Source organism: Trachemys scripta, chromosome 15, assembly GCF_013100865.1.
Source record: "Trachemys scripta elegans isolate TJP31775 chromosome 15, CAS_Tse_1.0, whole genome shotgun sequence".
Lineage (NCBI taxonomy): Eukaryota > Metazoa > Chordata > Testudines > Emydidae > Trachemys > Trachemys scripta.
The window spans coordinates 19,513,197-19,531,647 of NC_048312.1; the positions used below are offsets into that span (position 1 = coordinate 19,513,197).

The 18,451-nt window shown below is 41.3% G+C and overlaps 1 protein-coding gene across 1 annotated transcript; it reads left to right on the top strand.

Annotated features, from left to right (window-relative positions):
• The first annotated feature begins 2,296 nt into the window (after nucleotides 1-2,296).
• LOC117888266 (macrophage migration inhibitory factor-like) lies at nucleotides 2,297-13,483 on the top strand. Its single transcript, XM_034791515.1, has 3 exons — nucleotides 2,297-2,404; nucleotides 12,361-12,533; nucleotides 13,417-13,483. The coding sequence occupies exons 1-3, from the start codon at nucleotides 2,297-2,299 to the stop codon at nucleotides 13,481-13,483; spliced, it is 348 nt and encodes a 115-aa protein (XP_034647406.1).
• Nucleotides 13,484-18,451: the final 4,968 nt, after the last annotated feature.

Genomic DNA, 18,451 nt, shown 5'->3' on the forward strand with positions numbered 1-18,451 from the left:
CTAGAAGTGGGGGGGGGGGAGGTAGTTGCCTAGCTCAGTTCTAGACAGCCAATGGTGGGAGGAGGAGGAGGAGGAGGGCAAGTTCTCTTTCCTCAGACAGGTCCTTCATCCCAGGATGGGGAATTAATGACCACCCCTCAGGAGGCAGTTCGACATTTTGCTGGTGCTTCCTTAATCCCACCTTTTATTTTGCCACAGGCCAAGTGGCCTGAAGGGATATCGCTCTCTGGCTCAGTTCCAAATGGCCCTGCAGGAGAGTCACTCTCTCACCAGGTAGACCATGGTGGGGGGGGTGTTTCCCTCTCAAAGCGGAGCCTCAGTCCAGGAAGGAGATCACTAATTGCCTCCCCTCAGGAGGCAGATGGACCATTCACCAGTGCTGCATCTCGTCCCCTCCCCATCCCACTCCTCTTTCCCTTGCCTCAGCCTAGGGTCCCCAATGTAGGCCTTGCTGGAGCCATAAGGATAGCTAAAAGTATGAACCAAAATAGGCCTTGGCAGAATACCAACACACTAGGTATCAGCTACCCATGTAAGCACATTCCTGACCTGAAAGGATGGTACACAGCACCCTGAACTCTCAAGTAACTATATCAACAAATTCCTAGAGAGTAGTACAGGAACACACAGACCCCTTGTAAAATAAGAAAGGAACAACAGGATAATAGATGAGGATTGAACTAGCAGGTACCAGGAGGGTAGCTAACATATGGAATGGAATACATAACTTGTTTGTATCAATATATGAAAGGAGAGCAGAGGAGTGGCATCTTTGTATTGGCCTAGGGGACGACATCACGTTGATCGAGCTAATACCTTGTTGCAGGCATACATGTGTTAATACCCTGTAACCATTGAGCTGGGCACTAGGACTGTGCCTTGTTGAAAATAAACCTGGCTGAACCTTTGCCACCAAACCGAGCCTGTGGTCTTTTGTTATGAGCAACATCGAGGGCTGCTGAATCAACAAGCGACACACACTGCTAATGCAGAACACATGGGAGCTCCAAGAACGGCAGCACTATTACCATCCACTATCAGACAGTCTCCTCCCGGCTTTCTGCAGACCATGCCAATTTACTGAGCTCCAACACAAAGATTCCCAGTAGGCACCAAGCACCACTGGTCTAGTAGGAGGAACCTTTTGGGTGCCAGCAGTCAGGAAACTATGGGATGAGGAGGAACTAGAGCTGTATGTTCCCCCCCCCCCCTCCACACACACACAGCTGGCAGTTCCAGGCCCTAATCCCTGATTGAAGGCATTAGGGGGCCCCAGAGGGGCAACAGGGGCCTAGATCCACCATTACTCTTATTATTTCTCCTCAGGAAAGAATTCATTCCATTTTTCTCCTACTGGGCCCCCAAAACCCACCTTCTATCCTAACCACACACATACTTCACCTCAAATACCCTCCCACCCACACACCCTATCCCCCTCCCCATCAGTCTCCTAAATAACCTTATTGGTGAACATTTGAGTGGACAGCAATCCTCAGTAGGGACAAAAGTCACACTGGCCCAATTTTTCCACCCACATTCATCTGTGTAGTACCTTACACTATGAGAATTCCCATTGATTGCATGGGATCACTTGTAGCATACAGCATGAAGAATAAGAACTCAGAGACTAGTCCTTTTCTTTAAGATTAGCAAATGTCGCACTGGTGAAAGAGAAAGTCATAAGGCCTGATCTAAAATCCATTGGTGTTAATAGGAGCCTTTCCATTGACTTTGGGCCAGGCCCACATAACACAAGGAGCATTTGCTATTTTCTTGTATTCTATTCATGTAAAGTGCTACCAGAACCCACAGTTATGGAAAGTTTCTACATTTGTTGTTATACTTAACATTGCAAAACAATTCCCATAATAGTCCTCTATTCTCATACACTTGTAACTTTCTGAAACATTCACTTTTTAAATATTTTTCATGCTTGGCCTATATCCAAAAATGAATTATTGTTTAAACTTTAAACAAAATCTGTGTTGGTTTGTTGAGTGAAAAATACACACTTTCCCCACTGTAATATATTTACAGTTCCTACTTTCATTAACAAAGTCCAGCAGATGGCTTAGCCAGCCTCTTTCCTCTCTACTAACCAACAGGTGAGCCTGCAGGAACTGCTGGTGGGGCGGGAACTGCTGACTATCAGGAGATCCTAATTAATTATGCATTTGTGGGGCTTTTTATAGCAGAGTGAGCAGCATAACAGGTATACTGTGAAACAGCATAGGGATTAGTAGCTTCAGTGAGGATTTTAACAAAGGCTAGAAAAAGGCTCTCTTGTAATCAAGAGATGCCTAAATTCATTATTAACACAAATGTGAGCAAGGATAAAGTGCCAGATTGCTTAATAGAAGAGCTCACCCAGCAACTGCCAAAAGCACTGGGCAAACCGGCACAGGTAAGCAGAAAAAGGTTCAAACAATTACTGTATTTGTAATCTAGGGACAATGTAGTATATGCTAAGGTATTTCCATGTGTTCTTTTCTCAATTAAGACATCTATTGTTACTTCACTGAATTCCTGAAAAATGTAACAGTATTTAGAACCTTCCATTTGCGCACACATACACCCTAAAACAATTCCAGGGCTGAACAGCCTGTGTATAACATTTAAGATGACTTTTAAAAAAAAGAAAAGTAATTCCCTTGATGTGGAAACCATAACAATTCCCTTTTAATGTACATTTTTCTACAACTAATATACATACTGCATATAAATAAATGGAGATATCCCATCTCCTAGAATTGAAAGGTCATCGAGTCCAGCCCCCTGCCTTCACTAGCAGGACCAAGTACTGATTTTGCCGAGGATCCCTAAGTGGCCCCCTCAAAGATTGAACTCACAATCCTGGGTTTAGCAGGCCAATGCTCAAACCACTGAGCTATCCCTCCCCCCTATGAAGTCCTGAGATCTGGATTGTAGTCCCAGTTCTGCCATGGACCTTCCTGACTTTTTGGCATTAGATATTCAATCATTATGTTGCACTGACATGGAATTGGTTTTTAAAAAAAAAAAAAAAAAAAAAAAAAAAAATCAAGAAAAATGGGACTGCAAATTAAAATAAATAGACTCCAATGTGCAATTCAAATAAATTGATATGCCACTGCTGAAGTCAACAGAATTGTCCCTCCTAATACTAATTCTGGATTTGACCCAGTGTCTTTATGTGACTCTTTCCATGTATACAGGACAACAATTTAAAATAAATGTAAAATTCGTTTCTGTGGGCTAGATTCTCATTAAGCCAAGATGAGACTTATTCAGATCTGTCAGCCCAGTGTAAATCTAGAATACAGCCCACTGTGTGAAGTTCCCAGTGCATACTCACTGCAATTTTCTGCATGTATCAATGTGCTTTCTGAATGTGATTTTCCAGCAATATTTTCAAAACACATTTATTATTTCTAAACCAAGATCACCAAAATCAGTTGTGATGTAAGTGGGTGCAAATATGGAGCTGAACCTGTTGTACATCAGGGCTAGATTTAAGCCAATATTTTCAGAGGCATTTTTCCACTTTTGAGGATTAAATCCATGACAAATCTAAAGTTTTAAAAAGAAACCATTTTCAGTTATCTGAGCAGGAAAAACACCACCTAATGTTTCTTAGAACATGCAAACATCCTTTTCACATTTTTGGAAGAGGGGTAAGACATTTATTTCAGTATTGTCAAAACAGGATGGGGAAATAAGAAATATGATCTAAACATAAATAGGTAATTAAACATGTTAAGTGTCAGCTTTCGAATTGAAGTGTAGCTTTTCCCTGAAAAGTGACTTTGTAACAATGGTATAAATGGGGCTAATATTCACTCTATGTGACTCCACGTGAGATTTGCTAAGTTCAGTCATTTTTCCAACTAACAGCCCAGCAAACTCAACTTGGACTTAGAGTCAAGCTGAGCTCTCTTCTTCTCACACATCCCAGCATTAAGATATTGCAAGTCAACTGTTGCCCTCAGTTACACAAGTGCAACCCTATTGCCTTCAGATTCTGATTTCCATTTCTCATGTGCAACCACACTAAAAGATGATGGATTTGCAGAGGTGTCAATGAGGTACTAAACCATGGCCTCTAGTATCTTTATTTCTGGTGATAGTGTACAAGAAAGAAAGAACCCAGCCTGAGTTTCAGGACCCAAGTCTCTGGGTGAGTTTGCACTGCTGGCAGTTAGAAAAGACAACTTTTTGTTTGCAGGCTGACAATTTTACATGCAATCAGAGAGATACAATGAACATGAGACCATAGAATTAAGGCTGGTTGAAAATTTTCCATCAAAACTTTTTTTTTTTTTATAATGAAAAATTGGAGTTTCAACTAACTGAATTTCCATGGAAAATGTCTGTTTTATATGGAAGATCTTGATTTTTCATCAGAAACTGAAATTTTTAATTTTTGACTCCCCCCAAACAAAAAAAAAAAAAAATTTCCACGGGGTCGGGATAGAGATGGCATTGTCTGCCCAGCTCTACACAGGGTCACATTTAGAGAAGAACCAACTTTAATATCTCAACCAGTGCCTCCTACTGAGATGTGGCTTTCCATAGCCACATACTGAGATCTCAAATGTGGTGTGAAAGCAGATGGAAGCAGGAACTGGATGGTGAGGGAGAAGAATTGTTATTCAAACAACTGAAATAGTAATGCAAAACTTTGTATAAACATGCTCCTCTTTCCAGAAGCAGCTCTTCTTTATACTGAACACTTAGAAAAACCAAACTATTTTCAGTGTGGAAAAGGAAATAAATGCCTGCTGTATAATGCAGTACAGCCAGCCTCTGTCCCAGGTGACTACATGTAAAAACAGCAGTGTTTAGGAGTCAGAGGTTGGGGTTATAAGGGATTCTCTTGCATTTCCACAGAATTGGTTGCGTAAGGACTGATGGTTTAATTGCTGCCTGTGCTTCACTGATAGGCAGCCACTGGGGGAGGCAGTGGGGAGGACTAGAGTACATGCTTACAAAATCTGATAGGAAGTTTTACAGTTAGAATCAGTGCTGCGTAAGTTTTTACTACAGATGTCTGAATTCATGGTAAATAATATTTGCTGTGAAGTTGGGCACTCTCTTTATCTGACCAGCTCAACTTTTTAACCATTGTTAGTATCAAATAACAGTCCATCAAGCTTCTGCTTTGCATAGATTCTTAAGACTGCAAGACCAGAAGGGACCACTCTGATTATCTAGTCTGACCTCCCATATAACATAGGTGCTACAACTTTCCCAAAATATGCTCTAGTTCAAAATGAATTCTCTTTTTAAAGAAGAGAAATCCAACCTTGATTTTAAAACTGCCACGGTTGGAGAATCTGCCAAACCCTTGGTAATTATTCAAGAATCTTGCATAAACACAGCTTCTTTGGAAGCACCATCAAGCAGTAACAGAAACAAGGAGACACTAGTATATACATTCTTGCTGCCTCCAACCAAAGCTGACCTGCTAGATAAGTACAAGTCATAAAAAGCAATCATTGTTCGAGTTTTAGCAAAGGTTTAAAAAAAAAAAAAAAAAAAAAAAAGAGCTTTCTGGTCATGAAGTGATTGGAGTACCCAGTACCAAACTACTCTCCGCTTGCCTCATTACCAAACCCATGGGGACTTTTTAGCACAAAGATCCATGACTGTGGCACCGACATCAAGGTACTAAAACACCACTTTTAAACAGATATTGCTCTCAAGAGCTTTTGCAAGGATCTGTTTTCTTCACTAATACCAAAAAACTGCTGGGAATTGCATCAGATGTTTACTGAAAGACTGTTCGAGAAGTTTATATGAAAAGCAAGGCACAAGTTGCCTGTTTATTGAATTTAAAGAAATGACTACGAAAATGGTTGGTGACACTCAACTTTTTCAGGTCAGAGTAGACTGTATTCCTCACAATTCATCACTCAAAACTAATTGGTGGCACTATCGACCATATTAATATGCAAGTGAAAGGTGTAAAACATTTCCATAATTTAATAAAATAATTTTAAAACATGATCTACCCTCTCCAGTCCCTAAAGCAGCAGCAGCTTTCATGAATAATACACAGCTTGGTCAAGTACTGTACCACACTGACACCTTTTCATTGGCAGAGGAGCATTTTAGAAAATTGGATTCCCTATTCCATTCTAGGAAGATATATTCAAACAATAGAAGAAAGATGCCAGAGCTTGCAAGGTAGGATTCCCTCAGAATGCTGTCTGTACAATTAGGGTTAGATAATGCTACACCACCCATTGTAGTGGTGTGTTAGGGGTGTTCTTGACCAGGATTTTGATACTAGTAATTGAAATTGAGCATTCTAACACTTCATTTGTAAGTTACCAATAATCAACAGGTGTGGGACCTTCTGCTGTGATGGACTAATTCCTACCTGTAGCTCATTTTCCACTAGTCTCATCTTCCTTTCTAAGACTCAGTTCTTTTTAAAACCAATTGAACAAGCCAATCTCATGACTAGCTACCACAGTACCATTGGAAATACTTAAATATTAACTTCCCTCTCTGATTGGCTCACTGAATTGACTCAATTGTGCCTAATTCATGCCAGGTATAAATCCAGGAAATTCAATGACATTACACTGGGAATTAATTTGCTTACTATATCCCAAACTACTTATATTTTCCTCCCAGACCTTGCCCTTTTCTCTTACAAGTGAAAACACTTTCCTCTCCATCTCCTGAGGTCATAATGTCAGTATAATTTTCAAGTTCTCTTAGCTTTCTTCCACATTCAGGCTTTTGGTAACTCCTGCCACTTTCCCTTCTGTATCATCACTAAAGCCAATCCTTTCTTCTCCATTCCTATTGCTTAAACCAGAGTACACAGCAATGGTCACTCTTATGTTTTCTCTGTAGATTCTCTTCCCCACCGCTCTAGCTAGAAGTCCATTAAATAGAATGAGAATTTGCATCCTCAAAATTTGCAATGTGATTCCCTAGAAACATCCTTTCAAGTCAATAGTGTGTCAGGGCATGCTATTTACTCTGCTGCTATGAATTGGCAGAATGCTGACTGACTGCATGTTGTTCTACTGAGTCAAACTGTCTACCTCATGAGATATTCATAAGGGAAAAAAAATAAGTTAATTACAAAACAACATCTTCCAGTCTGAGTTTCAAGCTACCCCAGGAGCCCTGTGCATGGATCTTGATCACCCTCATGACATTTTACTCCCCAGTCTCCCAAGCAGCCACACTTCTATTGAGCTCCTGTGCAAGGGGAGGAGGAAGATCACCTGTTAACTCTTTGCTCACTGGGAGCTATTGTTCCTGCACTAGAGAAACAACCTTGATGTTTCTGATATTATGATCAGAAATGAAAAAATTAACAGAGTTGGTATGTAACTGGCCATAATTAAGCTTTCAATTTTACATCCAAAAGATAAACCAAGGGCATCTTCCCTTCCTTAGTAGTTTTATCAGTTTGATTGCAGAATCAAACAAGACAAGTGTGTAAGGAGGACGTATGTTCTCAGATCAATTCCTCTATGTGCGGATTTTAAAAGCGAATGGGTGGGCATTTGAGTATATAAATAAAAGGAAATAAGGAACATGTAACTGAAGATTTAATGTTTCCTTATTTTTAATAAACATCTTCATTTTATAAAAATAACAAAGCTTTAGCTCTCTGTGGCTGTTAAGTGAATGATGCACTTTCAGAAACCTTTCATGATAGCAATCCAATTCCCTACATAGTGGCAGAAACAAGGGTTGAGATGTAGGCAGGAGCAGCACCTTTAAAGGCAAGATGAGGTATTTGAATTTGATGCAGAAACAGACAGGAAACAAAATGAACAGATTGCAGGTCAGGGGACATGGGAAGTAGGCACCTACACCCAGAGCTTCAAATGTATTTATGCACCTAAATCCCATGGATTTCCATGCAGGTTAGGGAACAAAATACCTTTGTGGATCTGGGCCCTGGACACTTTAGAAAAATCACATTAGATGCCTAACTGCATCATTAGGTACCCAAATGCCTTTTGAAGTCTGGCCCTTAGTGACTTTTTGAGAACAGTTCCAATGTGTTTAGGTCAGATAACATTGTGCAGCTTCCCGCAGCAGCAAAAGTCTTTAGAATGGTGCATTCTAGTCTCAAGTGATGTGCACTAAATTTTATTATTTTTGGTAGGGGAGGGTGTAAATCAATTAACCCATCACTCCACGTGCTTCCCTTCGTAGTCTGCTGCTGTTGGCATTATGGGGAGAAAAGCACGAGAAGGGAGTCAGTGCCTTCTGTGTTTCAGAGTAAAAGTTTAGGAATAAAATGGAGACCTTAACACAGGAATTTCTTTCCATGTCTCTTGAGAGAGTTATCAGCACCATAACGTGCCAGGAGTCCATCTTACAAATGTGTGCTTATGTGAGACGTCCACAGCCCACACTTCAGTGCTCAAGTTTCCACTTAGGGGGCTACAGGTGGGATTTTCAGAAGTACTTAGTATCTGCCTGGCACTGCTCCCATTAAGTTCAAGGGAAGCAAAGTTGACCACCATAAAGCATTTTTGAAAATCCCTCCTGAAATTCATCCCACTGTAGAGGGCAGAAATGGCTCTATTCCACTTAAATTCACACTTTCATTTTAGTCAGATGACAGTCACTCATGTGTGCAGAGAGGCACCACAAAGCTAGTGCACCACTTAAACCCTCAGAATAGGGTTTAAATCCAATGTAAGTGCTAATATAAGCACCATTGGCCCTTCTCTCTAGGCACCCCGGTTTGACAATAATCCTCCCATAGTATCACCCATATGGGGAAGGGATGGCAGCTCAGCTACTTTTTATATAAAAACAGTTCAAATCATTTGGCTAATTCCCCCTTATAAACCTCCCACTATATTGATGCTGTATCTGAGTGTGTGTAAATAACTGGCACTCTCCCTCCTTCCCTATTCTTGTTACCAAGGGGTTATTTTCATGGCTGGTCTAATGGACACCTGCTCCGTGGAGGCAAAATGGCAGAGCTTAGTGCCACCCATTTTCCTCCAATAGGAAACTAATCCTGATGATTCTTACATTTAATCAAAAACCACCCCACCTAGCGGTGTATTCTTTAGGGAGAGTTATATGGGTGCAGAGGAAGAGATGCCCCATATGTGGGGAAGGAGAGCAAGGGAACTATGCACCTCCTGCAACTTAATACTGGCAAGGACAACAGCTGCTGCACAGCTGCAATGCACCAAATGCTGAAGTGCATTGCACAGCCTTAGTGTAGTGCTTTCTAAGAAAAACAGTTCTACAATAGAGTAATGAAGGTAGCATCACCCAGCCCAAATGCTACATGCTAGAAGCATCCCTGGCTCATTAATAACTGTCCAGTTGGGTGATTAGCAGCACTATCTTTAGAAGTTTTGTATGGCACGTGTGACCAAAAGCATTGTGACTGGTTTGGGCACAGACCCCCCCTTGGGACTGTCACCTGATGTGCTGACATTACCTCTGAGCCAGTTTTCTTTGCCCGCTTGGGACTCCAGAACCCTGTCTTGTTGAGCCAGACACACTAGCCTGCTGCAACACAGACACTGAATCACACTCCCAAAGCTGCAGACTTAACTGAAAACAGCTCAGCAAGTACTCCTGTCTCCAGCACCCAGACACCCAGCTCTGAATGCAATCCGAACCCCAAAGAAATTTGCATTTACTCTCTATAAAGCTTTCGAGTAAACACAAATTGTCCACCCTCTAACACACAGAGATATGCACAGCTGTTTAGTCCCCCAGGTATTAATCACTTACTCTGGGTTAATCAATAAACAAGCGATTTTATTACATATAAAAAGTAGGATTTAAGTGGTTTCAAGTAATAACAGACAGAACAAAGTAAGTTACCAAGCAAAATAAAACAAAAACATGCAAGTCTAAGCTAGGATTACCATATTTAAAAAGGGACACTCCACAGGGCCCTGGCCCCGCCCCAACTCTGCCCCTTCCCAGCCCCCTCCCCTGAGCGCCCCGCATTCCCCCTCCTCCCTCCCAGCCACGCGAAACAGCTGCCCGAGTGCTACCGGCAGCATGGTTTGCCGGGCAGCCCCCAGACCTCCAGACCCTGCGCCCCTGGCCGGGCGCTTCCCCAGCACAGCCGGAGCCCGAGAGGGGAAGCACCCGGCCGGAGGTGCAGGGTCTGGAGGCTGCCCGGCAAACCGTGAAGCCGGTAGCGCTCGGCTCTTCGGCTACACAAAGCTGAGGTGGGGGGGGGGGGGGCGGGGGAAGCAGCAGCAGCCGCCACCACAGGGGAATCCGCCTGCAGCTCGCAGCCTGCCGGAGCCGCTCTAAGATAAGCGGGGGACTAGTATTTTCCCAGACATGTTCGGCTTTTTGGCAATTTCCCCCGGACGGGGATTTGAGGACCAAAAATCCAGACATGTCCAGAAAAATCAGACATATGGTAACCCTATCTAATCCTAATACATTAAGAAACTGATTACAGGTAAATCTCACCCTCAGATGTTCCAATAAGCTTCTTTCCACAGACTAGACTCCTTCCTAGTCTGGGCCCCATCCTTTCCCTGGTACAGTCCTTGGTAGTTCTAGCTCAGATGGTAACTAGGGGATTGCTCATGACTGGTAGCCCCCTTTGTTCTGTTCCACACTCTTTTATAGCTTTGGCACAAGGTGGGACTCTTGTCTCTCTGGGTCCCCACCCCTCCTTCTACATGGAAAAGGACCAGGTTTAAGATGGATTCCAGTACCAGGTGACATGGTCACATGTCCAGTGAGACCCCAAGCTTCTATTCTTCCCAGCCTGACTCATACAAACGCAGGAAGGCTTGCAAGTAAACAGAGCCATTTACAACCAATTGTCCTAGTCGATGGGAGCAATCAAGATTCTAAACCACCATTAATGGCCCACACTTTACATTATTACAATAAGACCTCAGTAATACTTCATATTTCTAGTTTTAGATAGAAGAATGATACAAATAGATGAACACTCAGATTATAAACTTTGTAATGATACCTTACAAGAGACCTTTTTCATAAAGCATAGTCCAGTTACATTATATTCACAAGCATTCACATTCATAAACATATGGAGTGCAATGTCACAAGCACCCCCTGTAGTCACACTCTACACACTATTGTAACCTTTGTACAAAGTACATTTTATGAGGAATCATTTGAAAACTAGATTTACTTGTCACTAATATCATGGTGAAATGGATGTAGAAATATTTATGTAAAAGTAATGAAGTTCCCCTGTATGATGTCATTAGCATATGGTCAAAACCAGACAGCCCTGCTTAGGTAGGCAAAAAGCTGTTAAACTGGCCTATTCTAACCAAAGTAATGTGTTTTTACCTTAATTTACATATAATTAATAACAGGGTCCTCAAGACAGCAGAGGGAGGAGATCGCTGAAATTCAAGTTATTCTGTTTCCTGCCAATGAGTGGGGAAATGAGGAATCTGGTGGTGAAGGAAGCTCCATGCTCTGTCACCTACCTCACAGTTCAAATGAGCTTTACTTGCAGGGGGAGGAGCAGGAAATCCTTCAGAATATATAGTCTAAGGAATCCTCGAAGTGGATTAGAGAACCCCAAGTACTTTCACCTAAACACCTTTGGGCATCTGGGCGAGATCCTAACCAAGGAAGAGTCAGTCACCCTCTTAATGGAAAACTGGGGGTGAGAAAGTCCATTTTAAACAAAGCTTTGAACCAAAATTTGCTAGATTAAATTTTAGATGGGTGGTTTCATTTTTATTTGCAGGTAACCATTTCTAACTCATATTTGAAATCATATTTGTTATAAGCTTGTTTTATTTTTAATCTAAAAAATAATAATCTAGTGCTGTATTTAAAATGAACAGTTTGGTAACACCAGTTAAAGTAGCCAGCTGTTGGATATTTACTCCTTAAAAAGGGCAGCAATCCTTAATACCCCTCTGATATGTCCAGTCCTGGAACAATCAAAATGGGTTTTTGGGAAAATTCAGGGCTATGAGTGTGTGGCGTCACCATACCAGTTGTTAACCAAGGCTGGTAGAAGCCAGTGGAGATCTGTGGGATTGCAGGCAGACTCCGGGATCCAAAGCATTGGACCAGGGTTGCCCACTATATAGACAGCACATGCTTGTTGCTGTTGGTAAGTGACCCAGGCAGAGGAGCCCCAGTGGCAAGGCATTGTGACGCACTTGAGGTTACAGGGCAAGGGGTGGCAACTCCTCATTAGTATTGAATGCATCCAAGAATGTAACAACAAGCTAGGGTTAAAAAATTTGTATACGAGGGAGAATTCCAAAGCACAAACTGGTATTGCAGTACAAACTGCCATGAGCTGTGAATGGGATTTAGGCACCCAAGTGTAATTTGTGCCTTTGAAAAAAATCTCCCCAACAATGACAAAGAAAAGCAATTTTCTTCTCACAGTACCTAGCGCTACAGATCTCTACTGATCAGCTGCTGTCCTTCCATGGCTCCAAAGACCCCTGCGCCATGTGCTTTCTCTACAGCATTGGCAAGATAGGAGACCAAGAGAACAAGGACTATTCCAAGCTGCTGTGTGATCTGATGAACAAACATCTGAAAATACCTTCAGACAGGTGAGCCTGTACTACAGTGTGCCTGATTTGGGGTCTCCATATTTGTTAACTACTAACCCCAAACTACATCGCTCTTTGCATTACACTTTTTTGAACAACTTGTTTGAAGACTGTAAAAAAATAAATATTTAAACTTTGTATTGACAATTGTCATACTAGGAAGGGGATAACCCTTTAGCACAAATGGTAGGAGGTTCTGGTGCTGAACATCTCAGGTTCAACTAGTATGTGACCATGACCAACTGATTAGATACAACCTAACTACTAGAGAACAAAAATTAATGCTACCAGAACAGAAGCTGAAGAAAAAGGTGAAATCCTGTCAGTTTAGAAGCCATGTTTTTTAAAAATAAAGGTTTGAAAAATGTAAGTAAATTTCCACTACTTCTGTTTGCTTTTCACATCTCCTCTTCCAGAATGCAACATTGTACTAGTCAATATTGCTTGCTAGTTCTTATTAATTTCACTTTCAGGTTCTCATGCACTTGCATTTTCAATGCAGGATCTGGGATGCAAACAGCAGAGGAATTTTTTTTTTTTTTTATAAAAACCTGTTTCCATCAGAATTTTTACAAAAGAAAAGCAGCATTTCTGTTGCTCTTCCTGTACGTAGGCCCAAAGAGACAAGACAATGTCTCTTTATTTAAGAGTAAATAATTTTAAGGTAAGTTAAAATGATATGTACAAATTGACAGGAAGATAAGGAGAATATATTAAGCTTTTGCAGATGCTTGACAGTTTACGGAGCATGTAAGTCAGATAGTAAAATCTGGAGAAGGCTTCAGGATTACAGGGATATTTGACACTGTAAATATGTTAGTTTCATTAAGTGAAATCCAGAAGTTTTGCAGGCTCTGTTCTCAGCATCTCTCTTCTCTTTCAGAATCTACATCAGCTACTTTGATATGAGTGCTGCCAACGTAGGCTGGAACTGTACCACCTTTGCTTAAGGCCTATGTAAAGTAACAGGTTATTCATGGATCAGAATTTTACTGAGTTAAATGATTAGTGCTCACCATGGTTCCAGTCATACTTTCTGCATTGTGTGCACAAATTCAAGTAGCATGCTTACCTGTTGCTGCTTTAACATTCTTCTGCACCACACCTGTAAAAGAGAAGTAAAGACTTAGAAAAAAATACCGAGTGTGAGCCTTATTACTTTTCAGAGACATGGAAAGATGGACACACTTTCTGTTGATCTGTATGAGAGATACTTCTTAATTGTACATTAAATTTGCTCCAAATAAGATTAGTTGATTTATTAAATGTCAGCAGCAACCTATCTACACAAGTTTTCACACAAGCTGCTAGTACTAGGGGGAAATTTGAGTTTTCATTGCCTAGACAAAGCCACAGAAAGAGGTGAGCACAGCACTTAATGCCGGATTAGATGGCAATAGAAATCTAGCCAAAGTTTAGCCCATCTGCACCAGGCACTTAGTTCTGAAAGCAATTTTAAAAGTATACTTTACAGTCGGACTTCAATGGTAGTTTTATCTGAGGAACCTGTTCAGGTTAATTCAGTGTAAAGAACCTGACTGGTCCAATTTGGCCCAAAATGTAGACATTTGGTTTTTTTAAGCCATAAACATAAAGCCAACAGAAGTTGGTCAATGTTTGTGCAACATTACCACAGTTACCAGATTGTAAATGGCCTTCCTAGCTTTGTTTAGCTGAATGTGCAGCCAGTTAATCTTTGAAGAAATACATATTGTCAGCTGTGGTGCAGGGGTTTTGGGTAAGTGAATTTATCACCAATAATCTTGTCTCCTGCCTGAAACCATCTAAAGGTTTATATTCGTCAGTATAGCAGCTGAAGACTGGTTTTACCCAAACAAGCACAAAACATTGGACTCTATCATGAGAGCTTTTCCAATGGATGTTTTCTTTAAACAAATAACCATCCCCCTTTAGCACCAGCTTCCAAACATTGCAGTAGTTCAGGGTCTCCAGCACTACAAACTCACTAGAAACAAAAGTTATTCCAGCTAGTTCATGATGAAAAATACCAGATGTAAACAACATAAAAGTAGTAAAAAGTCAGTAATTTAAGCTGATTCAGGTCTTGATCTAAAGTATGTTATATTATGTATAAAAGGCACAGGCCATCTACCCTCTTCCCTCCAACACAAACATCCTTCCAGCACTGTGGATACTCTACCATAGTTTCCCCAATTCCATTATCAATAAAGTTAGCCAAGGCTTTTACATGTCAACCAAACCCTCACCACTTCTGAGACACTCAGATATTAACAGACTGCACAACAAATAAAGATCTTCTTCACTAGGAGGCAGCCTTCATCTCAGGCTAATCCCACATCAAGTACATCATTTAAGAAAGATTCTGGGGGAGGCAAAGAAAGTTTATCTTTCTAATGACCACATCCAAAGTCTTCAGGCAGAGAGAAGGATAAGCAAGAAGTGGAAGACATAAGAGAACACAGACCTAGGAAAAGTCAAGGAGTAAGTAAGAGTAACTCCCCACCCCCATAGCAAATAGCACCCTTTCCCCCACCAAGACTCTTTACATAGTAGGCACTCTCTCAACACTGAGTCCTTCACTAGAGCCAGCACCATCCTACCAACTGCAGCTCTTCTCCTGACAGCATACAAGCCATAGCTCCTCATAAACTAGACTACTTACAGCTATCTAAACACTTCCTTTCCTTAGAAGCCTTCACTCTCTGTAGGAGTACCCTTCACCTGCACTCTGGTAGCCAGTCATCAGCTCCAGGTGCTCATTAGAAAAATTAGCTTCCAACCACCCACCTAGGCCGTTAATTGGCAGGTGGGCCAAGATTGGCTCATTCTCCTTAAAGATGTCAGTTATAGGTAGACTGAGTTCTGACTCCCTTTAAAGGGGCCAGCTACCCTGTGACAATACATAAGGAAATGTGCTTCCTAAAAATATGTTTTAATATAAGAGTGTTCCTTTAAACACAGTTTAGTCAAGTCAGCCAGTGTGGAGAAGTTAAAAAATGAATTTAGAAACCGTATTCTAGCTTAGGTAGAAATCTGGGCTAGAACACAGTTTCTAAACTAAGTTTAGACATGCTTTTGGCCTGTTCATGCTGGCTAGTCTAATATAGTTTAAACTGAATTAGCTTGAACTGATTTTAAATTGTATTCCAAAATAGTGTGAATAACATGGCTCCCAGCCCACTTTAGATTTGGCCTTACTGCCCTTTCTTAGAATCAGTCTGCACACTTAAACTAAAGGGTAGGGTTGCACTGCAAACCCTCCCTGTATTTGGATTAGCAAAAGTATGTCCAAAATTGTACTTACACCAAAAAACATAGTTGTAGGAAGGTAGTTAGCCGCTTACTAGAAACTATGGTCACATCTACTACAAGGGGCCAATATCAAATCCTAGGATTTGGAATGTGCAGAGACAACAAATGGATAAACCTTTTCCCCTCCCCTTTTCACCAATTGAACAATGTCCAATGACAATAAAGATTAAGATGGAAGTTAGGAGCCTAAATCCTTTTGAAGATCTGGTCCTAACTGTCCTGCATTACATTTTTTTTTTTTAAAAAGATGGGTGCGCTCTGCCCACTGCAGCCATCACACATCATTAGAGCTTTGCACCTGATTAATTTTTGTTTGTACAAATTCAAACCATTTGAGATCCCAGCATCTTTATTTCTTCCACACATTCCTTCCCAAGATGGTCATTATTATTATTTTAATTATAAAATACAGTAGAACCTCAGATTTACAAACATCTCAGGAAGAGAGGTTGTTCATAACTCTGAAATGTTCATTGCTCTGAACAAAAAGCTATGGTTGTTATTTCAAAAGTTTACAACTGAACATTTACATACAGCTTTGAAACTTTACTATGCAGAAGAAAAATGCTGTTTTCCCTGTTTTTTAAATAGTTAACATTTGACAGTACTTTACTGTATTTGCTTTTTGTTTGTTTGTTTGTTTGTTTTGTTTTGTTTCTGCTGCCGCCTGATTTTGTACTTCTGGTTCCAAATGAGATGTGTGGTTGACTGGTCAGTTCATAACTCTGGTGTTCATAACTCTGAGGTTCTACAGTATGTAGTGATGCTTAGGAAAGAATAAAAGACTCAGGTCACATTTTAAAATGCATGCTGTATATCCAAAAATGAATGATTAAAACTGTGTGTGTATGTAACATATACACACTCCAGGTGGGTTACACATGCACATGGGCAGCTTTAGTGAACATGCAAGCCCTTCATCTGAGATCCAAACAGAGGGCCAAGTATTGCCCTCCACTGTGTAGGGGAAACCTCCCCTCAAACCTGCCAAAGTGGAGAAGAGTACTTCCACAGCATCACCAGAGACCATAGATACTCTCCATGCAAGAACTGCAGGATGGCTGGGGTTCTATAGTTTTGGGGTTGGCAGGCCAGGGAAGGTATGTGAGAACGTTTGGGGTGCAGTCACTGGCTGCGGCATGATCCCCTGTATTGCATGAATTCCCAGAAGCAACACCCTTCCATTCCTGCAATCCCTCAAGGAGCTGGAGGTAAGAGAGGAGGGAGGGAGATGATTTATGCAACTGCAGGGAATAATAGGGACAGTGTGTCCTTTTTAAAAATAGCATTACTAAAACATTTTAAAACATTCCCCATGTTCTTAGCCCAGACCCTGCCATCTTATTATTTATTGTAAACTGTTTTTCTGGACCATTACTGTAGGTACATTAGCAGGGGTCTATGCTCAGTTGTATCATTATTTACATATTGGCAGGTTTTCTACAAATATAAGAACCAAGTAATTTTTCAATTGTGCCTGTGTGTGTGTGTGTAGGCAAGGCTGGAGGAGGTTATGAACCTGATTCTCTGTTGCCCTCCATTTTGAGAGTCATTTAACCAGTGTAAATTGGGGGTAAAATGCTACCGTTCTGATTTAGCAGCATTTTACACTCTCTTTGCACTGAGGTAAATGACTACACAAGGTGCAGGGCAATCTACGTGCATCACAGCACACAGCCCAGCAGAGGGCTCATTGCTTAAGCAGCCTTTGGCCTGTATATATCCACTTCATCCATGAGCCAGGATTAGATAGACCACTTCAGCGTAATTCAGTTCAAACAAGAAAACATGGTATGGAAATCATAGCATTGAGAAGAAATGAATCATTGTCTATTTAACAGTCAAAAGCGAAGGAGAAGAATTGAAGAACTAACTCATGCCAGCAACACAGAATTATAAACCATGGTTTGCATTATGTGACAGGAAAAAACCAGACAAAGCCAAATACACATTTATATCAAAAAATGCAGAGGGATGCCATTTATTTTGCAAATAAAAACTCATCTTCAGGATAGGAGTTGTGTCTTTTTTTTTGGCCTCATCCTGCAAACATACCTGTGATTAACGTTACCACCATGAGTAGTCCCATTGAAATCAGTGAGACCATTCACAAGCATAAGTCTTTGCAGGATCGGGGCCTATGTTCATACAGTGCCTTGCACAAAGGGGTATTAAATCCTTATGAGAGCCTTTGAATGTTACCATAATATAAATATTTAATAATAATTATTAATAATAATAATATAATATAGTAAATGACTGAGCAAAGGAAGAAATGGGAAGAACTCTGTAGGGAATCTAGGGGAGAGGGGAAACTATAAAGACATTAAACCCAGTAGGTGCACCAGGCAGGGCCGGCTTTAGGCCAATTCCACCAATTCCCCCGAATCGGGCCCCGCACCTAAGAGGGCCCCGCGCCCAGTGGCAGGGCCGCCCAGAGTGGGGGGCAAGTGGCAGAGAATCCCTTCCCTGGCTAGAAGCACCTTTTTAATTTTTACTCACCTGGCGGCGCGCCCGGTCTTTGGCAGCAGGTCCTTCACTCGCTCCGGATCTTTGGGGGCACTTTGGCAGCGGGTCCTTCAGTGCCGCCGAAGACCCGGAGTGAGTGAAGGACCCGCCGCCAA